The 13,035-nt window shown below is 47.8% G+C and overlaps 1 protein-coding gene across 1 annotated transcript; it reads left to right on the plus strand.

Annotated features, from left to right (window-relative positions):
- Positions 1-6,353: 6,353 nt before the first annotated feature.
- On the plus strand, positions 6,354-7,760 carry LOC147992167 (F-box protein At5g07610-like). The gene is made up of 2 exons (XM_087539892.1): positions 6,354-7,054; positions 7,163-7,760. The coding sequence occupies exons 1-2, from the start codon at positions 6,354-6,356 to the stop codon at positions 7,758-7,760; spliced, it is 1,299 nt and encodes a 432-aa protein (XP_087396018.1).
- The last annotated feature ends 5,275 nt before the right edge of the window (positions 7,761-13,035 follow it).

Here is a 13,035-nt window from a genome sequence, read left to right on the forward strand (position 1 = left end):
TGTTTTTTGCCATGGCAAGAATGTCATATCCTTGGCAACTACTCATATTAAAAAATGGCCATGTTTTTTTGCCATGTCCAATGTAGTTCACTTGTTTCCTCCCTAAACCATGTTCTTTCTAAGCAAAAAACATGGCAAGAAATGCAGTAGGTGTGCATATCAAACTTTTCATCATGGCATACCGGGAATGTGCGTGGCAACTACAGATTATCCATGGAAAAATTGTAAAACCAATATCTAAGAGCATCTCCAACAGAGGCGCTAAAAGTAGCCCGCGCTGAAAAAAAACGCCAATTTAGCGCGCGGAGCATCTCCAACAAACGCTGCAAAAGACAGCACGTTGCAAAATTCATCCAGCGCGCTGGGAATTTCTGCATCGCACGCGGGATATTTGGTGCATGGCGTACAGCGCGCTGGACAATTTGAAGACGACGCGCGAAGACCAACTGCTCCGCTCCCTCTGCTCGTCTCGTCTCGAGCTCGCCGCTGCAGCCATTCCTTGCAGCCCGCCGCCGCGCACTCATATGCGTGCTCGTCCTCTTCTCGTCCAGGCACGGGGCGAAGCCCCCGCTGCCCTTCTGCTCGCCACCTCGAGCTTGCCGGCCGGGAGCGCGTGCCGGCCGGGAGCCGCCGTTGCCCTTCTGCTCGCCATCTCCCTGCAGCTCGCCGCTTCGAGCTCGCCACCCGGAAGCGCGTGCGGTGGCCAGAGGCGAGCATTGTGTGCGGAGCTAGCTTGCTCAACGATTGGGGACTCAATTGCGTTTTTGTTTTGGTCAGATGGGCTTATTTGTAAATGTTTAGGGACCTGTTTGCTGTATATATATTTATGGCACTTTATCTTTTAGGGCGTCTGCTGGACTGCGACGCACTGTCCGCTGCGCGCTGTATTTTTGTGCCTCTGCTGGATTGAATCGGCCACGGCGCGCTAAAATTACTAAAATGACGCTGTAAAATTATTTTAGCGCGCTGTTTTTTTGGGCTTCTGTTGGAGTTGCTCTAAGATTGCAGTATGAAATGTAGCGGGATCGTGCTCGTCCCAGGCCCGTAGAAGAACTCGAGCTGGCGGCCATGGCAGATGAGGAAAAGATTAGATGGCTACTGGGAAACAGCGGAATACCTGAGCTCGTGACGAAATCCGGCGAGCAGTTCCCCATCGGCGACACACACGAAGAAGACGGCGCCCACGCCGACGAGCAGCTCCGCTGCAAGTAGCAGGGCCTCGTCCACCTCTTGGCCCACCTGCGCCTCATGCCGATGGTGAAGCACGGCAGCTCGTCGTCAACCTCTGCCCACCTCCGTGGCCTCTCCCTTGGACCCCTACGCCTCCCGGTGACCATCTCCCTGACGGCGCAGTGCATGAAGACGACAATGTTCCCCCCGACAACAAGCAGCTCGGCCGCGAGACGCACGACCTCTCTCACCTCCTTGTCGAGCTCCGCCTCCCCCGCCGTCGACGAATCACTCCTGAGCACCCTTGCCACTAGATCAAGCGAGAACGGTGGGGAAGAGCGGAGGGCGCCGTTCCTGGCGGCGCCGTCGTCGCAGGCAGGGAACGAGTGCCAACACCGAGGACAGTAGCAGGGGTGGCCGTCGTCGTCGAATGCATCGCCCCCAACTCCTTCCTGCCGCTCCTCACCGCCAGCGCGCGCGTCGGCGGAGCCGCCGAGCAGGAGTGCTTGGGAGAGCCCCGCGCGCGCCCATGAGCAGCTCCTCCGTCGCGGGGTCTGAGTAGGCCACCGACGCAGCCACCGGCACGAGCTCCTCTCGCCGGGTCTCTGAAAATTCCGCCGCACGAGCTCGAGAGGAAGGGGAGAGAGTGAACCCGCGGGAGGAGTGGATGTAAGATTTGTGCGGTAGCGCGTTGTTCGGCCCAAACATGAACCAAAAGATCAGTGCGAGAAACCAGCATGCGGGCGAGCTGCCAAAACTCTCGTCCTACGTGACACTCGAAAACTGCCTTAGAGTGTCAAGATAGATTCGTGCGAAGTTAACTGGACGGTGATCCACGCGTGTGGGCGAGTTGCAGCAATGTCACACATGTAGGTGTTAGTGTTTCCGTATTTTTATGCGTTGGTAAAATACTAGATGGGCCGGCCCAGCGCGGGGTGCTGCAGGCGCCCGTTTGCCGAATGCACGTTAACGGGCGCCTGCAGCGCCAAATAGGATTCGCACATGTTTTGGTCACTATCTCCAAACATACACGGGGAATAGGATGCGCGAGACAAGACGAGAGGTTTCTCTCGTTGAAGAGTGCGCGAGCTGGGCTGGCACACGGGCGGGGGAGGCCAAAACCTTCTTTTCCTGTTTCTTTACGTTTTCTGTTTTCTTTTTTACTTTTAGTTTTGTATTTTTCGTTTAAAATTTAAAATAATTAAATATATTTTATAAGAAACACTCATAAAAACATTTAAAAATGCTGAGCAAGTATTTGAAAAAAATGTTGAACATGTATATAAAAATGTTGGTCATGTATATAAAATTGTTCAGCAACTATTTGAAAAATGTTGAATAAGTATTTTAAAAAAATTGTACAAGTATTTAAAAAATGTTGAACATGCATATAAAAGTGTTGAACAAGTATTTGAAAAATCTTGAATGATTATTTGAAGAAATTTTGATCATGTATTTCAAAAGTGTTGAACAAGTATTTGAAAAATATTGAAAAAGTATTTGAAAAAATTTAGATCATGTATAAAAGAATTTAGAATGAAAAAATAAAATAAAAATTTGGAAAACGGAGAAGAGAAAAGAAAACAAAAAAACAGAGAAAACAGGCTCCGAGCGCCTCTAGTAGCTCGTAATCCTACTACTAACCAGTAGGTGTGAGTAGGTCCAGTGTTTATCTATCCCGGTGTTCCCCCTCGCGGCCGGGGTTTGATTCCTGGGAGCGCTCCTTTTCTTACCCATTTTTTAAATCTGCGCGCGCTAATATGGGCCGGCCGAACGCTGTTTGATGACATAGTGTGGAAATATTTATAAGTTTACTTCGACGCGAGATTTTACTCTCGACTCGCTTAAGGCGAGAAATAGTCGTCACGTTAGGTGACATAGTGTGGAAATATTTCTAAGTTTTGGTTCTATTGGGTGGGCCGCTGGGGTGGTGTGTGAAACGTGATTTCATAATAGTTTGGTTCGACTTTGTGACTTCTTTTCCGAAAGGGCCCAAGGCCATGTATTAAATATCACATGTCCTTAAAAATACATTGCCTAAAAACATGTATTTAAAAATACATCCATACAAAGCGATAGTCATATTCTGCTCTTGAGCTCAAATGATCCCCTATGAACAATAAAATAAAAAATTCAAAAAATTCAAAAAAACATGAACTTTTTTCTGATAAACTTTGACAAATGTTTTGTATGCTTGCAAAATTTCAGCACAAAATGACATTCATGGAAGGCGTGGAAAAAAAATCAGCACTCCAAAATGTTTTCAAACCTAGCATTTTTGGGATATCAATTTTGTTCTTTTGCCATGACTTCCACGAATATTATTTCGTGCTGAAATTACACAAGTATACAAAATATTTGTCAAAGTTTACAAAAAATAAGTCAGAATTTTTAAATGTTTTACTATTTTTTCAATTTTACTATTCATAAGGGAGCATTTGAGCTCGGGAGTAGATACTCCATGTCCGAGGAGATAAGAATACATTCAAATATTTTGGGTGTGGAAGTTTTCTTCCTCCAGCATCCACCGGCGAAGCGTCATGAGCAAAACTCGATCTCACCTCTAGGTCTCAACCTCAGTGGAGCAAAACTTTTAAGCCCAAGAACTTGTAGAAGCAGCACCCGAGAAGTTGTCGATGCAGACCCGTTGGAGACACGACTTCACATGCCCTCCACCAGTGATGAACACTCCAATGAAATGGGGAAAGAGCGGGAGAACATTATTTTTAGATGGAGACAACATCGCCGCCTCATTTGCCCCAAATCATACTCGAAACCCAGTAAAGCAAACTTGGGAAAAAATCCATCTGGTTGCATGACAGGTCCAGATCTAGTGTTGAGCTCGCCGCCATCCAGGACCATGCACCGACTCCCTCTTCTCTTGTTAGTGAGGCCGTGCCGCTGTTGAAGATCGTTGCGCTGGATCACCAACTCTGCCGTCGAACATCGCGTATCGAGAGACGCAACCCGACGACCACATAGCACCATCACCATCCCATAGTAGCCCGCCAGCTCCTCCATGCTGGCTCTCAATGAGCAGTAGCCTTCCTGCCGCCGCCGCCGGCGCTCCCTGGCGATGGCGAGAGGGATCAGATCAAGGAATGCAGTTAGGTGTGCAAAAAAGACAATAAAAATGCCACCTCTCAAATAAAAAATGCCATCTCACAATAATGAAAATGCCCATCCTATTATAAAAAAAATGACATGCTCTGATAAAAAAACTGCCATCCTCTATTAACAAAAATGCCATCCTCTTAAATTATAAAAATGTCATCCTCATGGTAATAAAAATTCCATGATCTTATAAATAAATCTGCCATCCTCCCGTAATAGAAATGCCATCCACTTACAATAAAAATGCCATCATGTAATAATAAAAATTCCCATCCTATTATAAAAACAAAAAAATGTCATGCTCTTATAAAAAAAACTGCCATGCTCTTATAAAAAATGACATCCTCTTAAATAACAAAAATACCATGTTCACAATAATAAAAATGCCATGATTTTATAAATTAAACTGCCATCCTCTCATAACAAAAATATCATCCTCTTACAATAAAAATGCCACTCTCTAATAATATAAAATGCTATCCTCCTGTAATAAAATAAATCATCCTCTTATAATAAAATGGTCATGTGAGAAGTAAAAAAGGAAATAGGATTTTGGGACGAATTAAAAACAAAAAAGGTTAGAAAAATGCCAACGTTGTATTATAAAAATCAGTTTTTACGGCAAAAGGGCAGCGAACGCCACGATCCATCGGACGTGGCATTGCCTCCTGCGTTGAGATCCATGCAACGGCGACAGGGGCGTTCGCTGGGGTTGGCCTCCCATAAAATGTGGGTCAGATAACACTTTCGTGCTCATAATATGCAGTTTATTGAACACTTTTTTTGTTAGGGCGAAACAAATTTGAATCAACATGGAAGAAAACTTATCCAGTCGATGAAAGTAAACAATTACAATACCACAACAAATAATTTTTCAGATCGAATCAAAGTTGTCCGATCTCCACTGCTTCCCCCAAAACAAGTCCGGACTCCGGTTGGATTGCTCAGCTCATGGCCAAATATGATATATGATCCAACGCCATAAGAGCATCTCCACCCGTCCCTCCATGAGCACCCTCAGGATCACTTTTTTAGCCTCGGTGATAGAAAAACGCTCCACTCGCGTTTTCAAAATCTTGTTTTTCACGGAATTTGTGTAAAATTGGCTCCGGCGAACCCATCCCAAATCTAGCCCTGAGGGGCAGCTGGGAGGCCGGCGCTATATTTTGCGTAATGTGGCCCACCTATCAGCCACATATATATCTCTTCCCCCATCTTCTCTCTCCCGGTCCGCTTTCTCCTCGCAGCACTGCTTGCCGCCGTCGAGCTCTCCCACTGGCAACGGCGAAGAAGCCGCCCGCGGGGAGGCGCAGGTGAAGATTCATCCGCCGTGCACCCGGCCTCGTCCGGACGCCGCCGTTGGGAAGGCACAGAGGGCGCCGGGGCGGAGCTCACGTGGGCGCCTTGCGACCTCGCCGTCTTCGGCGCGCCCGGCCATGGACTGCTCGACCTCTCCTCTTCCAGCGCATGGCCGGGGCGGAGCTCGCCGCCTGCGCCCTCGCGTACCCAGGACGAAGCCCGCGCCCCCGCTCGTCCACTCCTTGTCTCCCACGCTGGCCCCCGCCGGTCCGCCGCGCGCCGCCGTCTGCTTGCCCGGCTCTCGTCTCCGTCGCCGGAGGGCCGCCCATGCCTCCCACGCTGGCCCCCGCCCGAAATTTTTGCCGGCAGCCGGCAAGCAAGTAGTCGAGTAGGGATGCTCTAAGGTTCTGCAATGGGGAGGTCGCCGGCTGAAGAAGAGTTTTTGTTCAGAGTGGCCCGGAGCCTGGATTGCTTTCTTCAGCTTCTTGGCCGGAATGACGCGATCATCAAGTCCGGAATAGCTCTGCTGCTACAACTTCGGTTGGAGACCCTTGGCACTTTGGTGCCTTTCACGGGGTCGGGCTCGGATTAAAACAAATCGGAGCGTGAAACTGAAACGAACTCTAACCCACTACCCACCCACCATTGGCCCTCGCTATATACATCTTCCCTTGTTGATAGCCGAGGTAGAAGCAAAGCATCAGACTATCGAGACCCCTACCTACCTGCCTGCCTGTTCCTTTGCACCGCGCGCGCAGTCGCCAGACACCATGGATCCGGCGGGTCTGCTACCCGGCGACGTGCTCGCGGACGTCCTCCGGCGCTTGATGCCGCACAGCCTCGCCGCCTGCCGCTCCGTCTGCAAGGGGTGGTGCGCCGCCGTCGACGCCCACGGCCTGCTGCGCAAGGACCTCCTGCCGCTCTCCCTGGCCGGCATCTTCGCCGTCTACAACTTCGTTGACGGCTATCACCTTCCCCCGGCGTTCCTCTCGCGCCCCTCTGTCGCGGGCAAGATTCAAGGTAACCTCAGCTACCTCGACGACGTCCACGATGACTGGTCCAACATTATGGGTCACTGCAACGGCCTGCTCCTCCTATGGGGAGGCGTGGCCAATCCGGCCACGCGGCAGTGGGCGTGTCTACCGTGTCACCCTGATTGGACCCTGACCGAAGGCTTCATCAAACACGACTTTCTCGCGTATGATCCTATGGTCTCGCCACACTTTGAGGTGTTCTTCATGGAGTGTGTTCACCCTGCGAACCCAAACTCGGAGTGGCCCCCGTCGCCCTACACCATGAGCACATTCTCGTCCAAGACATGGCGGTGGGAGGAGAGATCTTTTACCAGGGAAGGGATGCCTCCACGGTCGATCGACCCTAACCTACTACTACTCATGAGAGACGTGTACTCTCATGATTCTGTGTATTGGCGGGGACGTCTCTATGTGTTCAACATATTTTTTATTATCAGGTATGTTTTGTTTCCCTATTTTTTCTTAGAAAAAGTCACCCAATACCATGCACGGTGACTAGCTAGCTAACGTTGTGCAGTAAATAACGAATTTATTTATTTTTGCAGATTGGATTTAGAGGATAATAAGTACCGAGTAATTGAACTCCCCCCGATTAATGAAGCACGCGGAGATATTCATTTGGGAAAATCGGAGAAGGGCGTTTACTATGTATTCGCCGGTGGTTGGTGCAAACTTCAGATTTGGTTTCTCAATGAATCAATTGATCACACTGAATGGATGTTGAAGCATGAGATTGGCCTCAAGCCGTTGCTAGAAAATTTTCCTTGGGAACACAGTCATGGGTCTTGGTTCGTGCAAGGTGTGAGGGATAACAATGATGAAACACTTGACAGAAAGAAACCGGAATGGGATTCAGACAACGATGATGCCACTCCTGCTCCTGCCACTGAAGTTAGTGTTCAGAAAAAGTTCCATAAATACATTTCGAGGATATTTGGATTTCATCCTTACAAGGAGATTATCTTTTTGCACATGTCCCTCACGAGAGTAGTGGCCTACCATCTTAAGAACTCCAAGGTTGAGGATTTGGGGTGCTTACCCGTAGATGGCGATGATTGGATACAGTCATCCTGTGTATACACGCCTTGCTGGATAGAGAGTTGCTTGAGAGCAAATAGTGTAGAATCCAATAGTGAGCTCTAGAATGTATTGCTTGAAACAAGTTATCTATTTACGTTGAATTGTCACCGTTCATTTACGTTGGACTGCTTTAACTTTCCACATGGGAGCATATTAAAACATAATCTCTACGAGTGGCTGCTTCTAATGAGTCATATTAATTACTTCTTTCTATTACTTGGTGTATGTGGTTATTTCTACATGATTAAGGCTTTTCAGTTCTGTTTAGATATCTAATGTTCCAAACTGAACTTGTGACCATTAGAAAACATTGCTTTTCTTTTAGCACTAGACTTTTACTGGTCACTTTGGTCGAAGATGAGCCACTCCTTCATTCAAATGAGAGACATTTTGATGCTTAGTCCCCCATTGTGTACATCATGATACTACCCCTGTTCTAACCACAAACATGAATTTCTCGCAACAAAAAAACATAAATGTAATGTTTGCTACGAGAAACATAAGTATTCGGGTTTTATCTTCACGAAATCTAGACAATCTATCAATTTAAATATTTTTCATACATCAATTGTTTCAACAATTTAAGAGATATCATTACCTAAAATGGTACCAACTGCTATCGCTCCATCAACAAGGACATGGTTATCTAGAACAACAAAAGTGTTGCTTACCTTTAGGAATTTCCACTTTTTTGTTTTCTCTAGGTTATTATTGTTTGAACTTTTCAACTTAGCCCTCATTTGACTTGGCCTAAAATACCAGGCAATGGTTGAATCCAATCCACTCCGAGCGAATACAGACAAGCGAAGATGGTTTGCATAGCCCTAGGTAGAATCATATGCAAAAGGTGTCCAAACATAGGCCACAATCACGTTCATGTGAACCATGAGGTATGTATCGATTACATCGGACATGTTCGGTTGCTTGCATCTGTTGGACCCCTTGCATGAGTGACCCATAGAGGTTGACTGAGCTAATGCAACCTCTGGACCATGTTTTGCATGTCATATTTGGTTGCCCACAAAGCCCTAGGTTGCATGAGAGAAGAAAACACCAGCACCATGTGTGGTTGCAAGTCTGTGCTCCCCAGATGCAACGTGTTGTTGTTGATTACGTTCTAGGCGTGCAGTCTAGTTACCTATTCTTCGAGTGGTGAGGTTACCGACACACAAAGTCATAGGCATAAGTGTGGCAGCAACACTAACAAACAAAATATTAAACAACATAGATTACACTACGACATATTAGTAGCAGCAACACTAAACTAGCAACAACAACATTGAACAATAGTCATAATAGTTCACATCACACACATACTAACAAACAAAGATATGTAAACCCTCACACATCGATCATTTCAAGGGCTAGATCGCGGTCGACACACTTGATGACCACCTCCACAGGAACGGTCGAAGATGGTGACCCTAAAAACATCTTGGTTCAACATCTTGAAGGTCACAAAGTAGCTAGATAGTCTGTAGGTGGTGAGTAATCGCAAAGCTTGGACACCCTTGATCCATGGTAACCCTTGCGTTGACATCCTTAAGCCTTACCATACATTTGCTTCTGGTGTTTGTCTTCAAAGTGGTCTCCCTTGGGGTGGTGCCTAGGTACTGATGGACGGTATCAAGGATGGGAAGTAAATCCAACCTGGTGCTAAGAGCACCTTGCATTAGTGGGTTGGAGAAACTTCCTCATGGAATACAAACTTTGTCGGCCTCCCCCGCACCTCTTGGAGACACTGCTTTCTCCTGCATCCTTAGAGCAGTTGCCGTGAGGAGAATCACCTAGGATTAGCTTGCCGGAAGAGCACTACAATGAAGATCATGAAGCTCGACACACTACCACATTGCATCACTACATTGATAGAGCAACAATGCATCACTACACTAGTAAGCATCGGTAAAGCTTGAATGGTCTTCACCGCGTGCCATCATTGAAGAGGAGAGTTGGTACAAGGATCAGAACTACAATGTGTTGAACCAACCCTCGTACGACTGGTCGCCCTAATACATGGTGTTGAGTATATATTTGTGTTACATGTATTATGCGTTGTGGCCCACCTCCTAGTTGTGTATAGTTGAGGTTGAGGCCTACCCTGTACTTATATATACGTGCACCAGCACCCCATCAATACAACAACTATCGTATTACCAACTATTCGTCTACATGGTATCATCTTTCTCGGTCCAATCCTTAGGTTCGCCGCCGCCGCCGCGCCTCCTCGTGCCGCCGCCGCCGCCACACCCACCATCGCTGCACCTCACCGCCGCCGTGCTCCTCCCTCCCCTACCCCGCGCCGCCGCCGCCCGTGCAGCCCGCTTCCGCCCGCCTCGCGCGTCACCCGCAGCCGCTGCCCTGCCTCTCTTCACCGCGCCGCCGCTGTCGTGCCTCTCTTCACCGCGCCGCCGCTCGCTGCCTCCAGCCTCACTACCCGACGCCGCTGCCCCTTCCTCTCCCGCAGCCGTGCTTCCCCTCCACAGCCCCGCACCCTCTGTCGCCGCTGTTCTCCTCCTCCTCTCCCCACAAAAAACCCTAACCCTAGCCGCGCCGCCATGTCTTCCCCGGGCTCCTCCACGACCCGCTCGTTGAACCCCTTCGCCGGCCCCGAGCCCTCCGCCGCCGCCATCCGTTACCTCAACATTGAGGCCCGGGTCCCTATCCGCCTCGACAGCTCCAGCACGCCATATTATGCGTGAAAGACCTACTTCAACCTCATCTTCCGCGAGTACTATCTCATCGAGCACATTGACGGTTTCGTGGACAGTGAGTACATCGGGGCGATCCGGAGTGGTCCGCCATTGAGGCCACGATCATCCGATGATTCTACCAGACCATCTCGAAGGACATTTTCCACACGGTTGTCGCCGAGGATGACGACGCCTGCGTCATGTGGGCCAAGATCAACGCGCTCTTCATCGACAACAAACTTCAGTGCCTTGTTTTCTTGCAGTAGGAGTTCTTCGGCTGTCACCAGGATAACTCCACCATCGATGAGTACTGCATGAGGCTCAAGATGCTTGCCAACGAGCTTTGCGACATTGTCGCCAAGGTCTCTGATGACCTCATACTGAGCACCCTCACTGCCGGCCTCAACGAGGACTCCGGCAACGCGGCGTCCAACCTCACCCTGCTGCCGCAGCCCACATTCAACGCGTCGTCGCGTACCTCAAACTTGAGGAGTGCCGGATGACAAAGTTGAAGCAGCGGGTCCAGCACACCGCCCTCGCCGTCGGCTCCACCCTCGGTGGCCCTGCCCCACCGGCCGCGCCTCGTCCGCCAGCGGCCCCCGCGCCCGCCGGCTACTTCCCATTGCCGCCCGCACCGCCCGTGCTCCCCATGCCTCCCCAGCAGCCGCAAGGTGGTGGGGGCCGGCGTGCTACTTCTTGAGCTTGTGTTGGTTTTTCCCTTGAAGAGGAAAGGGTGATGCAGCAAAGTAGAGATAAGTATTTCCCTCAGTTTGAGAACCAAGGTATCAATCCAGTAGGAGATAACGCACAAATCACCGAATATCTGCACAAACAATAAAAAAACTTGCACCCAACGCGATAAAGGGGTTGTCAATCCCTTCACGGTTACCTGCAAAAGTGATATCTGATAGAGATAGATAAGCGATAAAGTCAATATTTTTGGTTTATGGAACGGAAAGTAAAAAATTGCAAAATAGTAGATCGGAAACTAATATGATGGAAAGTAGAAACTTATATGATGGAAAATAGACCCGGGGGCCATAGGTTTCACTAGAGGCTTCTCTCAAGATAGCAAATAATACCGTGGGTGAACAAATTACTGCCGAGCAATTGATAGAAAAGCTCATAATTATGACGATATCTAAGGCAATGATCATGAATATAGGCATCACGTCCGTGTCAAGTAGACCGAAACGATTCTGCATCTACTACTATTACTCCACACATCGACCGACTCCTGCCTGCATCTAGAGTATTAAGTTCATAAAGAACAGAGTAACACATTAAGTAAGATGACATGATGTAGAGGAATTAACTCAAGCAATATGACGAAAACCCCATCTTTTTATCCTCGATGGCAACAATACAATACGTGCCCTGCTACCCCTACTGTCACTGGGAAAGGACACCGCAAGATTGAACCCAAAGCTAAGCACTTCTCCCGTTGCAAGAAAAACCAATCTAGTTGGCCAAACCAAACCGATAGTTCGAAGAGAATTACAAAGATATCAAATCATGCATATAAGAATTCAGAGAAGATTCAAATAATATTCATAGATAAGCTGATCATAAATCCACAATTCATCGGATCTCAGCAAACACACCGCAAAAAAGTATTACATCGAATAGATCTCCAAGAACATCGAGGAGAACATGGTATTGAGAATCAAAGAGAGAGAGAAAAAGCCATCTAGCTACTAGCTATGGACCCGCAGGTCTGTGGTAAACTACTCAGGCTTAATCGGAAGGGAAATAAAGTTGATGTAGAAGCCCTCCGTGATCAAATCCCCCTCCAGCAGGGTGCCAGAAAAGGTCCCTAGATGGGATCTCACGGGTACAGGAGGGTGCGGTGGTGGATAATTGTTTTCGTGGATGCCTCTGGTGGTTTGGGGATATATGGGTATATATAGGCGAAAGAATTAGGTCAGGAGAGGCATGAGGGGCCCACAGGGGGGCGCCCTACCCCCTGGGCGCGCCCTCCGTCCTTGTGGCCGCCTCGTGGCTCCTCTGACTTCATCTCCAAGTCTCTTGGGTTTCTTCTGGTCCAAGAAAAATCTTTGCAAAGATTTCATTCCGTTCGGACTCCGTTTGGTATTCCTTTTCTGCGAAACTCAAAAACAAGGAAGAAACATAAACTGGCACTGGGCCCTAGGTTAATAGGTTAGTCCCAAAAATAATATAAAATAGCATATTAATGCATATAAAACATCCAAAACAGATAATATAATAGCATGGAACAACAAAAAATTATAGATACGTTGGAGACATATCAAGCATCCCCAAGCTTAATTCCTGCTCGTCCTCAAGTAGGTAAATGATAAAAACAAAAATTTTGATGTGGAATGCTACCTAACATATTTATCCATGTAATTCTCTTTATTGTGGCATGAATGTTCAGATCCATAAGATTCAAGAAAAAAGTTTAATATTGACATAAAAACAATAATACTTCAAGCATACTAACAAGGAAATTATGTCTTCTCAAAATAACATGGCCAAAGAAAGCTTATCCCTACAAAATCATATAGTCTAGCTATGCTCCATCTTCATCACACAAAATATTCAAATCATGCACAACCCCGATGACAAGCCAATCAATTGTTTCATACTTTTGATGTTCTCAAACTTTTTCAACTTTCACGCAATAC

Source organism: Triticum urartu, chromosome 1A, assembly GCF_056163025.1.
Source record: "Triticum urartu cultivar PI428250 chromosome 1A, HENAU_Tu73, whole genome shotgun sequence".
Taxonomy (NCBI): domain Eukaryota; kingdom Viridiplantae; phylum Streptophyta; class Magnoliopsida; order Poales; family Poaceae; genus Triticum; species Triticum urartu.